General features: G+C 47.4%; 1 protein-coding gene across 6 annotated transcripts in view; it reads left to right on the top strand.

Moving 5' to 3' along the window:
* CRHR2 (corticotropin releasing hormone receptor 2) overlaps nt 1-20,102 on the top strand; it is a gene marked incomplete at its 3' end in the record, with an annotated part of 93,596 nt that overhangs the window by 45,922 nt on the left and 27,572 nt on the right. For all 6 annotated transcript variants that reach the window (XM_036738354.1, XM_036738356.1, XM_036738359.1 and 3 more), the window contains 1 exon segment: nt 19,708-19,793. In XM_036738354.1, coding sequence (XP_036594249.1) covers nt 19,708-19,793 — 86 coding nt within the window.

Genomic DNA, 20,102 nt, shown 5'->3' with positions numbered 1-20,102 from the left:
CCAAATCCAATGGCCTTTTCTCAGTCCTCATTCTCCTTGGCCTCTGCAGCATCTGACACTGTTGATCACTCTCCCCTCCTTGATCCTCTCTTTTCTCTAGGCTTTCAGGACATTCCCTCTCTCCTGGTTCTCCTCCTCCCTCTCTCACCACTACTCCTCTGTCTCCTTTGCTGGTTCCTCCTCCAGATCACACCCTCTAACCACAGGTGTTCCTCTGTCCAGGGTCTTCTTCTCTTCTACTGCTGTATTGCTTCACTTAGAGATCTCATTGGTTCCTATGGATTGAATGACCATCTCTGTGCCGAGAATTCTCAAAACTACCTTTCCTGCCTCAATGTCTCTACTACCCTCCCATCTCACTTCTCCATCCACCTTTCAGAGAGCTCAAGCTGGATGTACTGTAAACATCTTAAAGGCAGTATGTCCAAAACTGAATTCATTATCATTCCTCCTAAACTCGATCCAACTCCAGTCTTTCCATTCATTGTAGCTAGAAATGCCATTTTCCCAGGCCCCAAACATCATCCTTGACTCTGCATCTTCTGTCAGCCCTCTTATCAAATGCCAAGGTCTATCGATTTCGCCTTGTCAATACCCCTTTCCCTCCTTTGCCACTGCCCTCATCCTGGTACAGCCTGCATCACCTCCCTCCTGGCCTATTACAATGGTCTGCTGCTGCATCTGCCTGCCTCAAGTATTTCTCTGCTGTATCCATTCGGCCCCAAAATTGTTTTCCTAAATCTCAGGTCTGACACTCTGTCTCTCTGTCTCTGTCTGTCTCTGCTTGTCTGCCTCTAACTGACCCTGGACCCTAGCTGTTCCTCAAACAAGACCTTCCACCTCTTGGTTCTGGAATTCTGGCTGTCTATCTCCCATGCCCAGAAAGCTCTGCCTCCCCATCTCTGCCTCCCAGGTTACCTGGTTTCTACCACATCTCACATAAAATCCTGCCTTCCACAGGAAGCCATTCCTTAATTCTAGTAGCCTTCCCTCTGTTATTTCCCACTTACCTTGTATATGACTTACTTGTGAAACTTTGTTTTCTGTCTCCCCCGTTAGACTGTGAGCTTCTTGAGGGCAGGGACCATCTTTTGCCCTTTTTTGTATCCCCAGTGCTTAGCTCAATGCCTGGCATTTCCAGCCAGGGACCAGAGGATGGAGTGTGAGGTTGTCTCTAATAATAAATGTTTATTGACTGGAAACAAGTATAACTACATTTATAATATAACTATAACGGATGGTATGGCTGTTTTGTGACAAAGATCTGGAGGTGTCAGTGGCCTGCAAGTTCCATATGGATTCTGAGTGTGGCATGGTTTCCAAATGCCAATGTGCTTTTAGGATGAATTAGCTGAAGTATTAGAAGAAAAGAGGAGGAGGTGGATCTGTTGTGATATGTTTTATTCAGACCATGCCCAGAAGTCATGTGTTGTGTTTTGTGTATCACCTTTGGCTGAGGGCTACAAGTGAATCCATGAGGAGAGCTGTGTCTAGTTCTGGGCCCTACATTTGAGGCAGGTCATTCATTGATAAGCTGTTGAGCATCCAGAGGAGGATGGCCATGCTGAAAGATGGCCTTGGGGCCACATCATGGATGAGAATTGACAGAAGGCGAGAAGATTCACAGCAAGGAGCCGAGAGCTATAAGTGCTTAAAAGGCTGTCACATTCTAGGTGGGTCCGGGAGCAAAACTAGTAGTGATGAGTAGAAGTCATAAGCAAGCATCTTGTGGCCTGGGTAGGGAGAGATTTCTTTATGACTAAAGTTGCCCAGATAGTAAATAGGCTGCTTCAAGGGGTGGTGAGTTCCCCATCACTGGGGGTACCCAAGCAGTTTTTGTGTGCCCACTTTTGTGGGGTGTTGTAGAGAGAATTCTTGCTCCAGGTGCTGGTCAGACTAGCCAGCTCTGAGATTCTGTAGGGAAGACTTTCTGGAGGAAGCAGATACTGATGGGTAGGCACAGTGGGAAGCAGACATTTGAGAGAGCAGTCACTGAGCACGGCTGCAGTCCTAGCCTAGCCTGGGAAGAGGCAGCACCATGGTGTACACCAGGAAGGGGCTTTGGGGCTCGGGGAGCTCATGAGTCAGGGACACTGGGGACATTGTGGGCACACCAAGTCCATGGCCCTTTGCCTCACCATTGCTTTTCCCTCCAAGCAGCTGTGGCTCTGTTCCTGTGGCAAGCAGCATCTCTTTGTGCTAATTGCCCCCAGCCCCTGCTCCCCATGTTCAGGCAGGGATCAATCAACAATTCTTCCTGACACTTCAGAAGGGATCTGGCTTCAGCTCCACTGGAGGAGGAAGGGGAGGCCACCTCCCTTCAGAGGTCCACCAGGACACAGGGAGTGAGGTCGGGGAGGGTCAGGATTCGAGAGAAAACAGAGCAAAAAGACACTTCTAAGATTTGAGATGATGTTCAACTGTAAAGGGCCCTTCTCGACCATCTGAGGCCAGGCTCTCCCTGGGCCTGTTCCTCTTAGTCCAGTGTCTGAGCCAAGATTCAACCCTCTGCTACTGGTGTGAGGACAGAACAGACCATTGAAAATGAGGAAACTGAAGCCTGGTTTGGAAGAGGATGGATAGCCCAGGGAAGCAGGTGGAAACAACAGAAATGTCAGTCTTGCAATGAGACAGGAGCCCCTGAATCTCCCCCACCCAACAGATCCACAAGGCAGAGGAATATGGTGGACAGATGAGCCTCATGGTCACACAGGGCTCCTGGGCACATTTCAATATTGACAGAGACCAAAGAAGGGTCCTTCCTACTTGCAAGATGCTGCTTGATCCTCAAAACACACTGTGAAGCTGGCCAGGAAAAGACTATCCAAAAGGGTGTTTCCACAATCTGGCTAGAAGCTTCTGTGGGGGTGTAAGATCCACGCACAGCCAGCACCCAGAAAGCTGCCAACAGCACAGGTTCTTTTGATCTGCCTTAACAAGGAAAGTAAGGTTAAGGGGTTGACAAGCTTACTTTAATTCAGCATACAAATATCAGTCACTTAGTTCAGGGGAAAAAGCCAGCACACTGAACTTCAGAGCAAAATACAAACAAATTACAAACATCAACAGACAGACCCAATACAATTCATGGTTACCAACATCTAGGTTCAGCCCCAGAGCTCAGAACAAGGGCTGGCCCAGAGTCACACGCCACCACTGCTGTGGGTAAGAGAGCACCAAAGAAAAGACAGCCAACCCCTGGTTATATCTTTTTCAGGGTCAGGGGTGAGTCACACATGCAACTCACCCACGTGACCTAGAATCGTCACAAAGAGGCCACTTAAACCCACGTGGTCTAAGAGCCTCTGCTCTCCCAGACCTCCCTGGAGTTAGCCCCACCTTGGACCCCACCTTAGTTGCCAATCCACACACACTAAGGTTTTACACCTAATAGGGGTTTGGGCCTGGAGCTTAGCACCTAGGAAGGCTCAATGAAATACACTGAATTACTCAAAGCAAACAAAATCCAAACCCTTCAAGGACACTTGTTGAACTAAGTGCTAAGGAGCCCATTTTGCTTACCAACACAAAGGGTAAACTGAGGCCCTGAGAGAGAATCATACACTGAGTTGTACAGAACTACAGTTAGAACCTAGTTCTTCTGTGCCAAGGGAGGAGCCCTAGAAGATCAAAGTTCTGGGAAGCCGATGTTTGTTGAAGCTGCCTCAAGGGTCCTGCCTTGAGGATAAAATACAGACCTCCACTTTCAGTTAAAGCCCTTTCTAGTCCAGCTCCAATCCACCCTTACCAGCCCAGTGCCCATGGCCCAGCAGCTCAAAAGGGGCCAGTGGCTTCTCCTTTCCCTACAGCCCAGTCTGTAGCTATCAGTCTGCAGGTACTTATTTGTAGCTATCAGTCAGCAGGTACTTATTATTAAATGGAGAGACAGAGAGAGGATGGAGGGGGGAGAGACAAAGAGAGTGTATGGGGGAGGGAGAGACAGAGACAGAGAGAGGGAGAGAGCTGGGCAGACAGAGAGAGAGACAAAGAGACAGAGACAGACAGAGAAACAGAGACAAAGGCAGAGAGAGAACATTTCCTATGATCTCACCATGTGCTAAGCACCGGGGGTACAAAGACAGAGAGATGAAAAGCGGGGTGGGGGTAGAAAAGTCTAGGGATCGAGATGCTGAGCTGGAGGAAGCCCTCCCTTTCATAATTAAATCTCACCCTTCTTTGGAGGCTTAGCCTGAGAGCCGACAGCACCCCCCCTGCCCCCACCCCCCACCACTACCTCCCCACCCCCCTCGCCACTTCCACTCCCAAGCACTCCTGCCTCTGGTGAAGGGGCCTGCCCAGATCGACCACTGAAGTCCTTACTAGGTGCATGACCATGGGCAAGACACTTAAATTCTTTTTCCGGGAGAAGAGGTCTTTTAAATTTTATTTTAAAATTTTTTTCTTATTTAATATTTAATTTTTCCCAATTACTTGTAAAAAATTTTAGCATTCTTTTTTTTTCAAATTTTGAGTTCCAAATTCTCTCCCCACCATATTGAGAAGGCAACAATTTGACAAAGGTTATACATGTGCAGTCATGCCAAACACATTTCCATGTAAGTCATTCAGTGAAAGAAAACACAGACCAAAAAAAAAAAAAACACAAGGAAAAAGGAAAGAAAAAGTTTCTTTGATCAGCATTCAGACTCCACCAGGTCTTTCTCTCAATGTGGACAGCACCTTTCGGCACAAACCCTCCAGAATTGTCTTGGATCACTGTGTTGCTGAGATTAGCCAAGTTATTCCCATTTGATCATCACACAATGTTGCTGTGACTGTGTACAATGTTCTCCTGGTTCTGCTCATTTCACTTTGCATCAGTTCATGCCAGGCTTTCCAGGTTTTTTCCTGAGTGCATCCTGCTCATCATTTCTTACAGCACAATAGAATTCCATCACAATCATATCCAACTTGTTCAGCCATTCCCCAATTGATGGACATCCCCTCCATTTCCAATTCTTTGACTCCACTAAAAAAAAACTGCTATAAACATTTTTGTACACATAGGTCCTTTTCCTTTTTGCTTTTTTTTTATCTCTTTGTGATACAGACCTCATAGTGGTATTGCTGAGTCAAAGAGTATGAATGTTTTATAGCCTTTGGGCATACTTCCAAATTGCTCTCCAGAATGGTTGAATCAGTATAGAACTGCACCAATAGGACATTAGTGCTTTAATCTTTCCACATCCTCTCCAATATTTGTCGTTTTCCTTTTCTGTCACATTAGCCAATCTGACATGTGTGAAGTAGTAGCTCAGAGTTTTAATTCGCATTTCTCTTACCAATAGTGATTTGTAGCATTTTTATATGACTATAGATAGCTTCGATTACTTTGTCCGAAAATTGCCTGTTTGTATCTTTTGACTATTTATCAACTGAGGAATGGCTCTTATTTCTATAAATTTGACTCAGCTTTCTTCTATATATTTGAGAAATGAAGTCTTTATCAGAGAAACTCATTTAAAATTTTTTTCACAGTAATGATTACCAACTATGTATTTCCCTCCATCTTATTTTCCCCCTGTTCATCCTACTCTGTCTTTCCTTTTACCCTGTCTATTCTCCAACGTGTTTTGCCTCTGACTTTTACCTCCCCCAAACTGCCCTCCCTTCTATCAGCTCCCCACCTCCACTTCTCTTATCCCCTTCCCTTCCTACTTTCCTTTATGGTAAGATAGATTTCCAATGAGAGTAAGGGTCATGTGCTCCCCTCCCCACTTTCCCCATTTCCCCCTCCACTGTAAAATCTCTTTCAGGCCTCTTTTATGTCAGATAACTTATCCCATTCTACCTCTCCCTTTCCCCTTCTCCCAGTGCATTCTTCTTCTCATCCCTTAATTTTATTTTTCAGATAATCATACCATCACATTCAATTCACACTTCTACTTTCTTTCTATGTATACTCCTTCTAATTGTCCTAAAAATGAGAAAGTTTTAGGAGTTATAAATGTAATTTTCCCATATAGAAATATAAACAGTTTAACCCTATCAAATCCCTTATGATTTTTCTTTCCTGTTTACCTTGTTATGTTTCTCTTGAATCTTGTGTTTGAAAATCAAATTTTCTATTCAGCTCTGGTCTTTTAATCAGGAATTCTCGAAAGTCCTCCATCTCACTAAATGTCCATTTTTCTCCTGAGGGATTATACTCAGTTTTGCTGAGTAGGTGATTCTTGGTTGTAATCTTAGCTCTTTGACCCTCCAGAATATCATATTCCAACTCCTCTGATCCTTTAATGTAGAAGCTGCTAAATCTTGTGCTATCCTGACTGTGGCTTCATGATATTTGAATTGTTTCTTTTTGGCTGCTTGCAGTATTTTCTCCTTAATCTGGAAGGTGTGAAATTTGACTATAATATTCCTGGGAGTTTACATTTGGGGATCCTTTTCAGGAGATGGTCAGTGGATTCTTCAATTTCTACTTTACCTTCTGGTTCTAGAATATCAGGGCAGCTTTCCTTGATAATTTCTAAAAAGATGATGTCTAGGCTCTTTTTTATTGTAACTTTCAGGTAGTCCAATAATTCTTAAATTATCTCTCTTGGATCTATCTTCCAGGTCAGTTGTTTTTCCAATGAGATATTTCACATTTCCTTCTATTTTTTTCCATTCTTTTGATTTTGTTTGATTGTTTCTTGATATGTCTCATACAGTCCACTTGCCCAATTCTAACTTTTGAGGAATTATTTTCTTCAGTGGGCTTTTGTACCTCCTTTTCCATTTGGCCAATTTTGCTTTTCAAAGCATTCTTCCAGTCTTCAGATTTTTGTGCCTCTTTTACCATTTGGCCTAGTCTATTTTCAAGGTGCTATTTTCTTCATTACTTTTTGTGTCTCCTTTACACCAAGCTTCTGAGTCTTTTTTTATCATTTTCTTGCATCATTCTCATTTCTCTTCCCAATTTTTCCTCTACCTCTCTTACTTGACTTTTAAAACCCTTTTCGAGTTCTTCCATGGTCTAAGACCAATCCATATTTTTCTTGGAGGCTTTGGATGTTGGAGTTTTGACTTTCTTGTCTTCTGAGTGTAAGTTTTGATCTTTCTCATCACCACAGTAACTTTTTATGGTCAGATTTTTTTCTGTTGTTTGCCCATTTTTCCAGCCATTTCTTGATTTTTAATTCTATGCTCAAGTGGGGCTCTGCTTCCCAAGCAAAGAGGTCACTGTCCCAAGCTTTACTGTGCAGGTGTTTTCAGAGGAAATTCTGGGGACCTGTAAGTTTTTGGCTCTTCCAAGGTGGTATGATCTAGGGAGAGGTGTGTTAACTGCCCTCCTGCACTGTGCACCTGTTTGTGAGTGACCACAAGCACTGGAACTGTGAGCACAAGCTCTATTGTGCTATTGCTCTTCCTCACATTGAGACTAAGACCCAGGACTTGGACCCAGATCCAAGTATAGGCAGTGCAACAGAGTCCAGCAAAGAGACCCCTGGAAATCTCCTTCTGACCCATTGTCCAATCCCCTTACTATCTGTGGGCTGAGAGGTCTGGAAATCTCCACTGCTGCCACTGATTCAGTAGCCCTGAGGCTGTTCCTGGTTTGTTGAGGCTTGGTCTGCACCAGCACAGCCTGCACTGAACTGTACTACTCTCTCACCCTGGTGCAACAGACATTTCTTGCCAACCTTCTAAGTTGTTTTGGGCTGGAAATTTGTTTCACTCGGTCTTTTGTGGGTTCTGCCACTCCAGAATTTGTTTTAAGTCATTATTTAAAGGTCTTTGGAGAGTTTGGGGAAGAGCTCAGGGGAGTCCCTGCCTTTACTTCCACTTCTGTGGGGCTCAGTTTCAGTTTCCTTCTCTATAAAATAGGTTAATAATCGACACGCACTTCAGAGAACTGTGAGAATCAAATGAGACAGTGAACATGAAATGCTTTGTAAACCTTAAAACTCCTTCCCCTGCAGCAATCCTGTGATTCAAGCCCCATTTTATAGATGAGCAAACTGAGGTTAAAAACAACTTGTCTCCACCAGAAGCCTCAGCTTCCTCTCTTCTCGCTTCTTCATTCTCTGCAATTCCATCTCTGACGTCATCATTCTGCTGAAGCTGTCCTCTCCAAAATTATCCATCACCTTCTGGTATCAGATCCAGTGGCCTTTCCTCTGTCCTCAGTCTCCTCAGCCTCTCTGCAGCCTTGGATGCTGCGGGTCACTCTCTTCTCCTGGATCTCCTCCTCTCTCCAGGTTTTCAGGACATTCTCCCTCCTAGTTCTCTCCTCCCTCTCTGACTGCTCCTTTTCTGTCTCCTTTGCTAAATCTTCTCTTAGGTCCCTGAGCATCTCACAAGGCTCTGGCCTGGGCTCTCTTCTTTCTCTCTCCCATTTCACTTTGTGATCTCATCAGCTTTCATGGATTTAATTGGTCCAATGACCAGTCTCAGGTCTATTTATCTAGCCCTAACCTCTCTACTAACCCACAGTCTAGCATCTCCAGCTGCCTGTAGTTGGATGCAGAATATGGTTTGACATCCTCAAACTAAATATTCCATAGATCTCTTAAACTCAAAATGCCCCAAAACAGAACCATTCAGTTCCACCCCTCCCCCATACTTTTCTCTCTTCTAGCTTAATGCCAAAGGTACTACTATCCTCCCAGCCCCCCCCCAGGCTTGCAAACTAAGTAACATCCTCCATGACCCATTGTCTCTCCTCTACCATATCCAATCTGTTGCCAAGGCCTGTTGATTTTACCTCCATGACATCTCTCCAAGGTGCCCCCTTCTCTTCCTCTGACCCTTCCCCTGCCCTGACGCACACCCTCATCATCTCACATTGGATTACTTTGAAGGGTGCTGGGGGTCTGCCTGCCTCTGATCTCTTCCCACTCCAGTCCATCCTCCATTCAGCTGTCAAAGTGTTCTTCCTATGGGGGCAGATCCAACCCTATCACTCCCTACTCAATAAATTCAGTGATTCTCTATCACTTCCAGGATCAAATATCCACTGCTCTGTTTGGCCTTCAGAGCCCTTCATGACCAGCCCGAGTCCATTTCCAGTTTTCTCTCCTCCAGGGACACTGGCCTCCTAGCTGTGCCCTAACTCTGGACATTCTCATAGGCTGTCCCTCACTCCTAGAATGTTTGCCCTTCTCATCTCTGCCTCCCAGAGAGCTTCCCTGGCTTCTTCCAAGTCCCAGTTAAAGTCCTACCTTCTCCAGGAAGCCTTTCCTGATCCCCTTCATTCTAGGCTTTCCCTCTGCACTCATCTTCAGTTTATTCCGACCATAGCTCGTTTGTCTGTAGGTGTTTGCATATCGTCTGCCCCACTAGACTGTGAATTCCTGGAGATCAGGGACTGCCTTTTGCCTTCCTGCACACCTGCAGCACTTGGCACAGTGTCTGGCATAGAATAGGACACTAATACCTGTTCATTGACTGACTGACTGTGTAAGAGTTGGGATTCAAACCCAGCTTTCCCAAGTTGGCATCACCTGTAACAGTGCAAAGTTTTCTGGCTCTGAAATCAGAGGACATGGGTTCAAATCCTGTCCTTGGTGCTTATGGGCAAGTCACTCCTCCCTGAGCATCAGTTTTGTCATTTGTAAAATGAGAGCATTGGGTCAGATGGCCATCGAGGTCCCTTCCGGCTTTTCGTGGCCTCTGGCCTGGCGCTCACTTTGTTCTGCCTCTACCTGAAGCCTCTGCAGAACCAGTGTTTTCCTTCTGTTCAAGTTAGGGAGAGGAGGACTTATTATGGTCCCCAGTTTGGAGATAGGGAGCCACTCCTGAGACCCCCTTCTTGTGTCAGAAGCAGGGATGAATTTGCATCTTGGCTTGAATGCATGGGGGAGAGTGAGCCTCTGAGACAGACTCTTGAAATGCAAGCTCAGGGGTTGGGTCTGGGTCTGACCGCTGTGAGGTGCATGCATGCTGAGATAGGATGGCCCTGCAGACCCCGAGCACCCTCCCCATCTCTGTTACAGCATCTGGGCCATCATCATCATCATGGACTTCTTTCCAGTCCACTCTTGCTCTTCTTTTGAGGTACAGACATCCCTAGAGGGCTCACACACACACACACACACACACACACACACACACACACCTCACATGCACACATACACACACACACCCCTCACATGCACACATACACATACACACACATACACATCTCACATGCACACACACATACCTCACATGCACACATGCATACACACACACCTCACATGCACACATACATACACATCCCTCACATGCACACATACACATACACACACACCTCACATGCACACATACACAATACACACACATACACATACACACACATACACATCTCACATGCACACACACATACCTCACATGCACACATACACACATACACACATGCACATACACATGAGCCTTAGGGGGAATCAGATCTTCAGAAATAGCCTCTTAACCCAGAGTTTCAAAGGCTTTCATCCAAATTGGTCACCTGAGTCTAGGAGGCAGTAGGGCTAGGCTCATAGCTCCAATTTTGTAGGTGAGGAGACTGAAGCTCATAGAGATTTAGTGACCCATGTAAGGTCACAAAGCTAGTGGATGACCCAGTAGGGACTGAGTCCAGATCTTCTGAGCCAGCATCCATGCCACCATTTTGTCTTGCCTCTGAGAGGAGTGATTTGAGTATCCATCTGTCATAGGCCAGATGCTGAGATGTGGAGGGAATTTCCCAGCAAGTAGGAAGGGCTAGGAGATCTCACAGATGATTCCAAGGTGTCTACTTTCCTGAGGGCCTGTACCCTACCTCCTGGCAACCAGAGGCAGGTGTTCCTGCTGAATGGCTGTTCCCAAGCCCCTCCGAGTGTCTCTGAGGATGAAGACACAGATCTGGGTGTCTGTCTATGATTGCCCACACACACACTTCTCCACTCACTCCCCCCCTCTCCCCAGCATCATGGTGATGAGAGCCTCGGCTGCCCTTGATGATTGCTAGGGGCAATGTTATACAAAGGAGACCCTTCAGACTAGAAAATGGAAAAGCAGTGGGACCTCCTCCTACCTGCACTGTTTGCTTCACACAATGGCTGGGGAATGAAGCCCTGGCACCCACGCTGGATTCAAGTCATGCCTTTCCTCCTTGCCCGCAGCATGTTTCCCTGGAGTGGACCTCATTTATCCATACAGTATCTCCATGGGGACTGGGAGGACCAAGGTAGCCTTCCCACTGAATCAGTGATGTACCTGGGCCCCGGGGAGGCTAAGGAAGCTGACCAAATCCACATCGCAGGACAAGAGACTCAGGGCTCCTCTACTGAGTCCCACTGGCCAGAGGATTTCCTGTGGAATGTTGGTAAAAGGATCCCATTACCTGACTGAGGCATCCCTCACATAGATGCAGTCTGGTATGACCAAGGCCCGGAAGGTTTTATACAGAGGATGATATTCTGACAATCCAATCCAATGTGTGTGAGCACATCTGTCTGGAAGATCCCCAAGGGAATGCTGACTGAAGCCCATTCCTACCTGCCCAGTCTGTGAGACTCTTGTCCATGTCCTTCCATGGGGTCCATGGGCTCTACCCAAAGTGCCAGAGGTCCTGCTTGCTTCCCATTTACCTTCTGAGGACTTCAGTGGAGGATCCCTTCTTCCTGCCTGTGGCCAGCCCTTCCTCCCTGCCTACCATCACTCCTTGATGACACCTCATACTCCTGCTCATCATCAGAACTCTTCATGGGCTGTATACCACAGCCTGCTCCCAGCCATCCCATGGCTCTGTTGCTCTCTAGGGGACCGCCATCTTTAGTGCTTTGGAAGCAGCCATATTCCATGCCTGCTGTCACACAGCCACACTTACAAAATGCTGGCATCCCAAAGATGAGCCTTTCCTTGCTCATCAAAGGAGCCTTCTTAATTTCCTGATAGGAATACATCCTGTCCTCTTCCTCCTTTTCAACCCTGGCTTCAAACCTTTGGCACTAGATGAGTTTCATAGGGTGCCCATACAAAGGTCTGTGGTCATCCTTTCTTCATCCACTTGGGCTTTCCAATAGAGATGGTCAGCAAGGGCTACAAAACTCTGGGGCTGCTGTGATCTGTTCAATGGCATCCACAACCAGAAACCTCTGAGGAGGCCTCACCATGCACAGGGGAATGGGGTCCTCTTTGACCAGGAGCTCTTCCACTATCACCAGGAGTGTACATCTCTCTGACAATGCTTCCTCAGCTGGTGTGCATGATCAGCGGATCATGGATGGGGGAGTTCTGTTGTTGTCTTCCGATGAATAGTGAATAATTACAATGTATAGAGAGGAGGCTAGCCTGTTGCTAGCCTGGGAGTTGGCATTTTGCTGCATACAGAAAATCCTGAAGCATTAAAGCTCTTGGATCTCAGAATCACTGACTGTTGTAGAAACTTAGAGTTGAGAGGGACCTGAGGGCTCCCTCTGTTCCCTCTCTCACCTCAACATGATCCGTGATGTATGTGGCCACCCACTATCCCCAAAGCAGATGGCTCCAATGATTCACAAGTCCATCTTTGCCTGAGCTGAGCTATCTCCCTGCAGCTCTCACCCAGGGTCCTTGTTATGGCCTTGAGACCACACAGAGCAAGCCTGCCCCCCTTCCATTAGGTCATCCATTACAGAATCTCAGGAGCCCAGAGTTGGAAGCAAGTTTAGTGGCCATCCAATCCGATCCCCACTTGAACACGAGTCATGTCGACTGCCCACGACAAGTGGTTGTCCAGCATCTATATGCCAAGGATGGGTGCCCACCACTTCTCAAGGCAACCCAGTACATTCTGAGACTACTCCCATGGGTAGGAGCCTAGATCAGCCTCTTTGGAACTTAGCCTCATTGCCCTCTTAAGCCAAGCCGGACAAGGCTAATCTCTTCTCCATTTGATGGCTTTTGGCCAACGGTGGAGCCAAACTTGACCTTTGTTCACCTCTAATATGGCTGATAGACCTTCAGATGAAAGACAAAACCCACTGGGCTTCTCTGTGGATATCAGCTAATGCCGATTGATTAGGGACGTCATTCATTCAGCGGCCCAATGTCTGGGCTTTGCTGGGAAGGGCTTTCTCATGTTGAGCATTTTGTCCTATCTTTGTCCTTCCATTTCCTGATGACTGAGAAATTAGAACACTCCAGACCAGGAGAGGAGGAGAGAGACCAAGGCAGAAGGCTGCCCTGGTCTCCAAGGGGCTGAGAAAAAGGAAGCAGGTGAGACATTCAGAGAAGCAGAGAGGGATGATCTTCCCTAGCTCTTCCCCCTACATGCCGTTTCCTCTTCCTTCTTGGATTGTCCCCCAAGCCCAGAAGCCCCTTCTTCTTGGATGTGTGACCCTGGACAAGGCTCTTAAACTCTCCATGCCCCCAAGCCCCTCCCTCAGCCTGTAAGTTGAAGAAGGGTGTTTCCCTGCATTGGTAAAGTGAATTTCCTCACCTGGGAGCTCCCATTAGCCATTAAATCACAGCTCCAGTCCATACCCATATCTTATCTGTACAGGAGGAAGGAAGCCCCTTGAACTCAGGCAGGGGCTAGTTTGTTTCTGTCTTTTTACCCCCAGCACTTGTTGAATTGGATTGACATGAGCAGCGCCACTCCTGGGGGTCCATAAAGGAGAAAGACGAGGTGGACAGAAAAATGTTTCTGGCATCCAGAAGCAGGACGCTCTGTTCCCAGGCACCATGACTGCCCTGGGTGGGCAGCTACTGATTCTGCCTGCATGTGTAAACAGCCAGAAAGACCATGAACCTGGGATGCACAGGAGTCTGCAGCTCCCTCCTGCCCTAATGCTCACAGCTGTCCTGGTGGCACACAAGCCACACAGATCCTTTGTAAGGTTCATGGGCATTTCCATGGTAACTAATGCAGCCCTTGACAGAAATAGCCCCTGTTTGTGCTCTCAGCCCCACGGACTCTCCAAGCTATAACGGAGCTCCTTGGCCATCTGGGGTGACATACCTGAACAACATTCAACATCCCTCTGGTCAGCCTGGGGAGAGGGTAAGATATAAAGGGAGGGAGTGGAGGCCAGAGCAGGGCTGATGGATTAGGGGGAAGGGGGAGGGGTAGGACTGGAGATCATCATGTTAACTAGGGTTAGGAGAGGGGAGACAGGAAAGGGGTAAAAGAGTAGGAGGCTGTGTCCAGAGATAACTTTGGAGTTCTGGAGCCTGGAAGCAGAATTGTTCTTGTGGATGGTCAGACCAAGGATGGAACCATCCCTGCACTGGCTGAGAGGGAGCAAAGGGGAAGGTGGTGGGAGTTCCAAATGCTGGTGCCTTTGGAGGTCGGGATGTTGGCAGGATCTTTTGCACTGAGCGATGATAGAGGAAGGCATTTGGTGGAGAAAGAGGTTGGGAGGAGAGGAGAGGAGAAGACTCCCAGGATAAAGCCTTGAAGGACAAGCAACATTTAAAGGGCAAGGATGGACCATGGAGGCTGGGGAGGAGCAGTGAGGGAAGTAGGAGGAGAATAGGGCCCGGGATAAGGGCAGTGTCCTGAATAAGGGCCAAGGGAAAAGAGAGAACTAGGTGGTCATTAGTGTCAAGAGCTACAGACAAGCCAGAGAGGATGAAGAATGAGAAAAGGACTTAGTGTTGGCAATTAGGAGGTCATTTTCCTGGCTCTTTCAGTGGATGGGACTAAAGCCAGATTTCAGGGGGCCGAGGAAGAAGCCGGTGGTGAGAAAGTAGTGGGAGCAAGTGCCGATTCTTCCCTTTAAGAGTTTGACATGGAATCGTCTTCTTTGCAGAAGTGGGGGACCATGGGAATGGAATATCGAGTGTGCAGTCAGACACGATGTATTGGTTGGTTCTGCCAACTGTTTTCTTCTTTCTTTTTAATTTTTGTTAATAAATCAATAAATATTTATTAAGTGTGTCTACTATGTGCCAGGCATTGTGCCAAGGGCTGGAGATATAAAAAAGGCAAAAGACAATGCCTGTCCTCATGGAGCTTGTCATCTAATGAGGCAGAAGAGCTTTCTGCATAAGGGAGGAGAAGGACATATTCAAAAAGGAATGAAGTTTAAAGCAAAATGGTGGTTTTTTAAAGAACTATAGTTTGGTGTGGCAGGGAAAGAGAAAGGGAAAATGGCCATTTCAGGGTCTAACAGGGCTAAGGGAAGGTGTGGGGGGCTTTTTCGTAAGCACAGGGAAAGGAGCCAACAGAGAGGTAGCAGGAATAGCTACACTCATATGACACCTACTATGCGCCAGGCTCTGAGCCAAGTGCTTTACAATCATCTCATCAGATCATGTGAGGCAGGTGCTATAATTATCTTCATTTGACAGATTAGGAAACTGAGGAAGAGGTGAGATGGCTTGCCTAAGGTCACACAGCTAGCACATGTCTGAGGCTGAATTTGAACTCAGATCTTCCTGACTCCAGGTTCTACCCACTGCCTCTGTAGGCTGGAGGTTTAAAGAAAACATGGATGTAATCATTGATGAGTGTCCCAGAGAAGAGGGGAGCCAGGCACAGCTGAGGGAGAGCTGAGGAGCTCAGTGAGGACAAGGTTATAAGAGGAAAGACCCCATAGGCTTACTGGGATCTCTGAGGATGATGGCAGGGGAAGAGGGGGGAGGGGAGCACTCCACCACGTGCCAAGGGGGTTAATGAAGGTAGGAAAATGCCCTCGAGACCAGTAGATGATGGCGACGAGGATTGTGGGGAGGTTGAGGATCAATCAGTATCAGAAAAAAGACGCTTACTGGATTGTTAATAGATTTCCATGATTAAAAGGAAAAAACAACCCTAGGACCAGATGGATCCCAGGTGAATTCCAGCCAACGTTTAGTTGGTTGTTGTCTTTCGCTCTTGAGAAGGACCAAAATGGTGCGGCTGTGTTAGAGTCAAGGTCCAGTGTGTCTGGCTGGGGTTGGTCAGAGCAGTGTGGGCTCAGAATGCTCGGCCGCAGGTCAGGCTCAAATAGCCCATGTGAACATTCAGGGGGATTCTTTAAATTTATGTAGCTTGTGTTAGAACAAATAGCCCTATGTTATAGCAATAATAGTTGAATCAACTAAGGCCCCTCCCTTTTGGGGTTCCAGGTAGCTACTTGAGGTTCTAGGTATTTTGTTGGTCAGAGTCTTCTCCAAATCCCGTGTCACGAGCCCCGATCAGTGTGTTTTACTTTTACTAGTCGGTCATGGAACACAACCCCTTCCTTTCTTCTGCATGTGGAGATCAAATCCCAGAAAGGCTCTGTGCAAGCCCAGGATCACACTTGGGGTGAGTTTCAAAGCCAAGATTCACATGCAGGCCCTTTGACTCTGAATCCCCTGCTCCTCACCCTATTCAGAAGAGGTCCAACTGGGACCTGGTACCAGAAAACTGGGTTAGGCTAATTAACCCGTGTACTTTCAGAAAGACACCCCCAAGTGAGGATAGAAGCCATTTGGGGCAATGGGGGGGGGACGTCATAAAATCTTTATGTTCAAAAGAAAGTTGCTAATTTTGCAGGGGATGGTTAGTCAAGCCTGAAGGCTGTGTCTCTCTTAACATCCATAAAAAGTGTGAATGGCTCCATGGAGACATCCTTTGAGCCTCCGCCTTCAACTGAACTGACTTTTCAACTATGTTTATTTGAGAAAGATGAGTTTATTGAGGCTACTGAAGAAACACTCCAGAAAATCTACTTCAGAGAGTTAAGGGACTGCTAGACACACTATGCACTTTCCTTTGTTTATGGAATTTAATTTAATTTAAGTAGGCTTAAGCCCTAAAGTCCACTCAGCTGGCAGGGGAGCTGAGCAGCCAGTGAATAACTCAATTTAGTGTTGATTAAGCACCAATGGCACACACTGCCCTCTGTTAGCACTCTTCATAATGGTGACAGAGAAGCTGGCATCCACCTGTTTGAGGCTGGTGTCATGGAGGACAATCACGTTCTACTGCCTAGTGTCTCTTGGGGCCAGTGTTGTCAACAGAATGCCAGGATGGAAGGACTCCATATTGTGGTGGGACCCAGTTTGGCAAATCCAATATGGTTCCAGTCTCTCCCTTCTCTCCTTCCTATACTCAGTTTCCAGAATGATACTCCCATCCTCAGAGGCCATTCTGTCTGACCCTCTTATTTTACAGGTGGGGAAAATGAGGCCCAGAAAGGAAGTGACTTGTCTAAGGTCACATAGCTAGGGTGCAGCAGAGTTCCAATTCAAACCAAAGTCTTCTCATGCCAGGCCCATGCTCTATCACACCATGCACCACCAACCTTTTACTTACCTAGGTCTAGTTGGTCACACCCCCCCCCCTTAGCTGTCCTGGGAGGACACTGGAAAGACTTTTGGAGGGCTCTTCCTTCCTAGAGCATCAGGCAGACGCAGGGTGTGGGGGATGAATGCTGCCCCAACACCTCTCTCTGGCCTAAGTCTCCTTTCCTGTGACTCAGTGTGGTTAGACCAAGTGATGCCCAAGGACCCTTCCTGCTATGAACTGCTACAGTTCTATATCCGGCAGTCAGAGCCCATCAATACCAGTTCCCTGACACCAAGGACCATCCCTAGGCCTGGGTTCAGATCCACAAATGGGACGGGTGGGCTCTCTGGTAGAAATGGTCTGGACTCGGGCCTCAAAGAGCAGACACACCAACGGTCAGACAACTAGACCTGACTTTGTCCTTCCACCAGTCTGCCAGCACAGATCACAGCCCCTGGCACTAGCAGAGAGCCTGAGATTGTGGACGTTTCCCTGCAGCTTCTCAGGAGGAGCTGCTCCCCACCTCCATCAGCTGCGCCTTGGGTGGCAGACATGTGCAATCAGACACGCAGTCTCTGGGCCATGCTCGAAGCCTTCCTAGCTTGGAAGCCACAGCCAGAACCAGCTCTCCTTGGCAGAGCTACCAAATGATCATTATTTTTTAATGACTGAGTCCCAAAGCAGTTATTAAAAACCAATTCCTTTAATAAAGTACTCTGCTCTGGAAGCCCCACGAGTATGAATTGAATTTTTTTTTAATTCAGTGTCTGTCAAATAAGTGAAGGTGACTTTTTAAATTAACTTGGTTCGGGGCTTCCTGGCTTCTGCCACAGTCTCAGCCCTCTTCTGTCTGCATCTGTGCTCTCTACCAGCATTTCCATGTGAGTTTTTTACTTATTAGCTATTTACTTATTTAGTTAACAAAGGCACAAGCCACCACAGAGCCTGGCTCCTTCTCTGCCGTGGGTGTGACAGAGCCAGCCCCTCCCTGCACCATCTCAATGCCTGCTCAGCTCCGGAGAGTAAAAACACAGCCTCGTGCTGCTCAGAGCAGACAACTGGGCACAGCCACGCTCCTTCCCTGCCGTCTGCACAGCGTGTTCCACGGGGGCTGAGAGTTTAGAGGGATTGGGCTGAAGGGATCATGTGACTTTGGTTTTGATAGGGCTAGAGTCGTTTATGACCCACAACCACTGGGGTCCCAGAGGTGTACGTAGAAAATAACCAATACAGAGGCAGCTTGGTGGTGCAGTGGATTGTACTCTGGTCCTGGAGTCAGGAGGACCTGAGTTCAAATATAGCCATAGACACTTCCTAGCTGTGTGACCCTGGGCAAGTCACTTCACCCCAATTACCTCCTAAATAAATAACTGATGTCTCAATTTGCATGGGCAGTGGCAGGGAGAATATTTGTGTTTTAAGCCATAACTGGATTAAATTGAGAGGAAATATGAAAGAGTGAACATTAATAATCAAGAACCCAACAGAGAAACGAATATGAGGGTCAGGATCACACAGGGGAAGATCCCCTGACTCTTGGAATGAAACGAGCTGAGTCCAGGCACCAGCTTTGCTATTTCCTGCCTATGTGACCCTGGGTAAGTCACTACATATTCCTGGTCTTGGTTTCCCACTCTGTAAAAGAGGAGCCTGGACTAGAAGGTCTCTAAAGCCCTTTCCAGTTCAAAATCTCTGCTCCTGTGATCCAGTCCCTAGTGTGAAGCCCAAGCATGCAGAGCCAAATGCATACACCTTCACACAGGTTCTCTAGGTGGGGGAGTGGGGAGAGGGCGGCCTGAGGAGCTCTCCACGTGTGCTCCATTACCAGGTGTCTCAGAGGATCTCTGAATGTATGATAAAATGACCAAAGCAGTTATCAATCAGTCAACCAGCATGCACTTATTAAGGGCCTACTATATAACCAGTGTATACCTACACAATGCAGTGAATTTAAAAACAAAATCTCAAATTCTTTGCCCCTAAAAAAAAGAAAGAAAAAAGAGAGGAAGGAAGGAAGGAAGGGAGGAAGGGAGGGAGAAAAGAAAAAGAAAGAAAGAAAGAAAGAAAGAAAGAAAGAAAGAAAGAAAGAAAGAAAGAAAGAAAGAAAGAAAGGAAGGAAAGGAAGAAAGAAAGAAAGAAGAGAGGGAGGGAGGGAGGGAGGGAGGGAGAAAAGAAAAAGAAAGAAAGAAAGAAACAAACAAACAAACAAACAAAGGAAAGAAAGAAAGAAGAGAGGGAGGGAGGGAGGGAAGGAGGGGAGGAAGGAGGGAGGGAGGAGGGGGAAGGAGAGAGGGAGGTCAGGAGGGAGGGAAGGAGGAAGGAAGGAAGGGACTGATCAACAACTGCTGAGTGTCTAGCACTGTGCTTAGGACTGGATACTGAGAAAGCAAAAAGCCCAGTCCCTGCCCTCAAAGGGCTTCCCTTCTAACGGAGGAGATGAAAAAGGCAGCAAGTCAATGGTGACATCAAGACACCCTCCAAACCTTGTGTAAGGGCCACTGTGACAGCCCAGTGTTCTGCCTCCCCCATCCCACTCCCAACTGCCCTCCTTCTGACCGCCCACTGCGGTTTTGTTGCAGGGAATGCCTACCGAGAATGCACAGGCAATGGGACCTGGGCCTCGAGGATCAATTACTCCCAGTGTGAACCTATCTTGGACGACAAGGTGAGTGTGCCCTCCCCCAAATATGAGGGATGACCAGAAGCTTTGTTGGCAGATGTTTCTGTCATAGCACTCACAAGGATTTTAGGGAGGGGTGTTCATTCTAAAGCTTTTCCTTGGCCCCCTAGGGTGGCAGTCCTGCGCTGTGCTCAAACATGGAGGAGATGAGAGGGAGCGTCCCAGATTGCTTGGGGAGATGGGGTGTACTGGAAGTCCCAGGGAGGAGCTGGAGTGCTAACAGAACAGAGCCCCCTCCCCTCACACCCAGTGGTCCCAGGGAGGTGGGCAACAAGCAGACAGAGGCGTCCAGGA

Source organism: Trichosurus vulpecula, chromosome 9, assembly GCF_011100635.1.
Source record: "Trichosurus vulpecula isolate mTriVul1 chromosome 9, mTriVul1.pri, whole genome shotgun sequence".
Taxonomy (NCBI): Eukaryota; Metazoa; Chordata; class Mammalia; order Diprotodontia; family Phalangeridae; genus Trichosurus; species Trichosurus vulpecula.
This window is presented reverse-complemented; position numbering and strand designations above follow the sequence as displayed.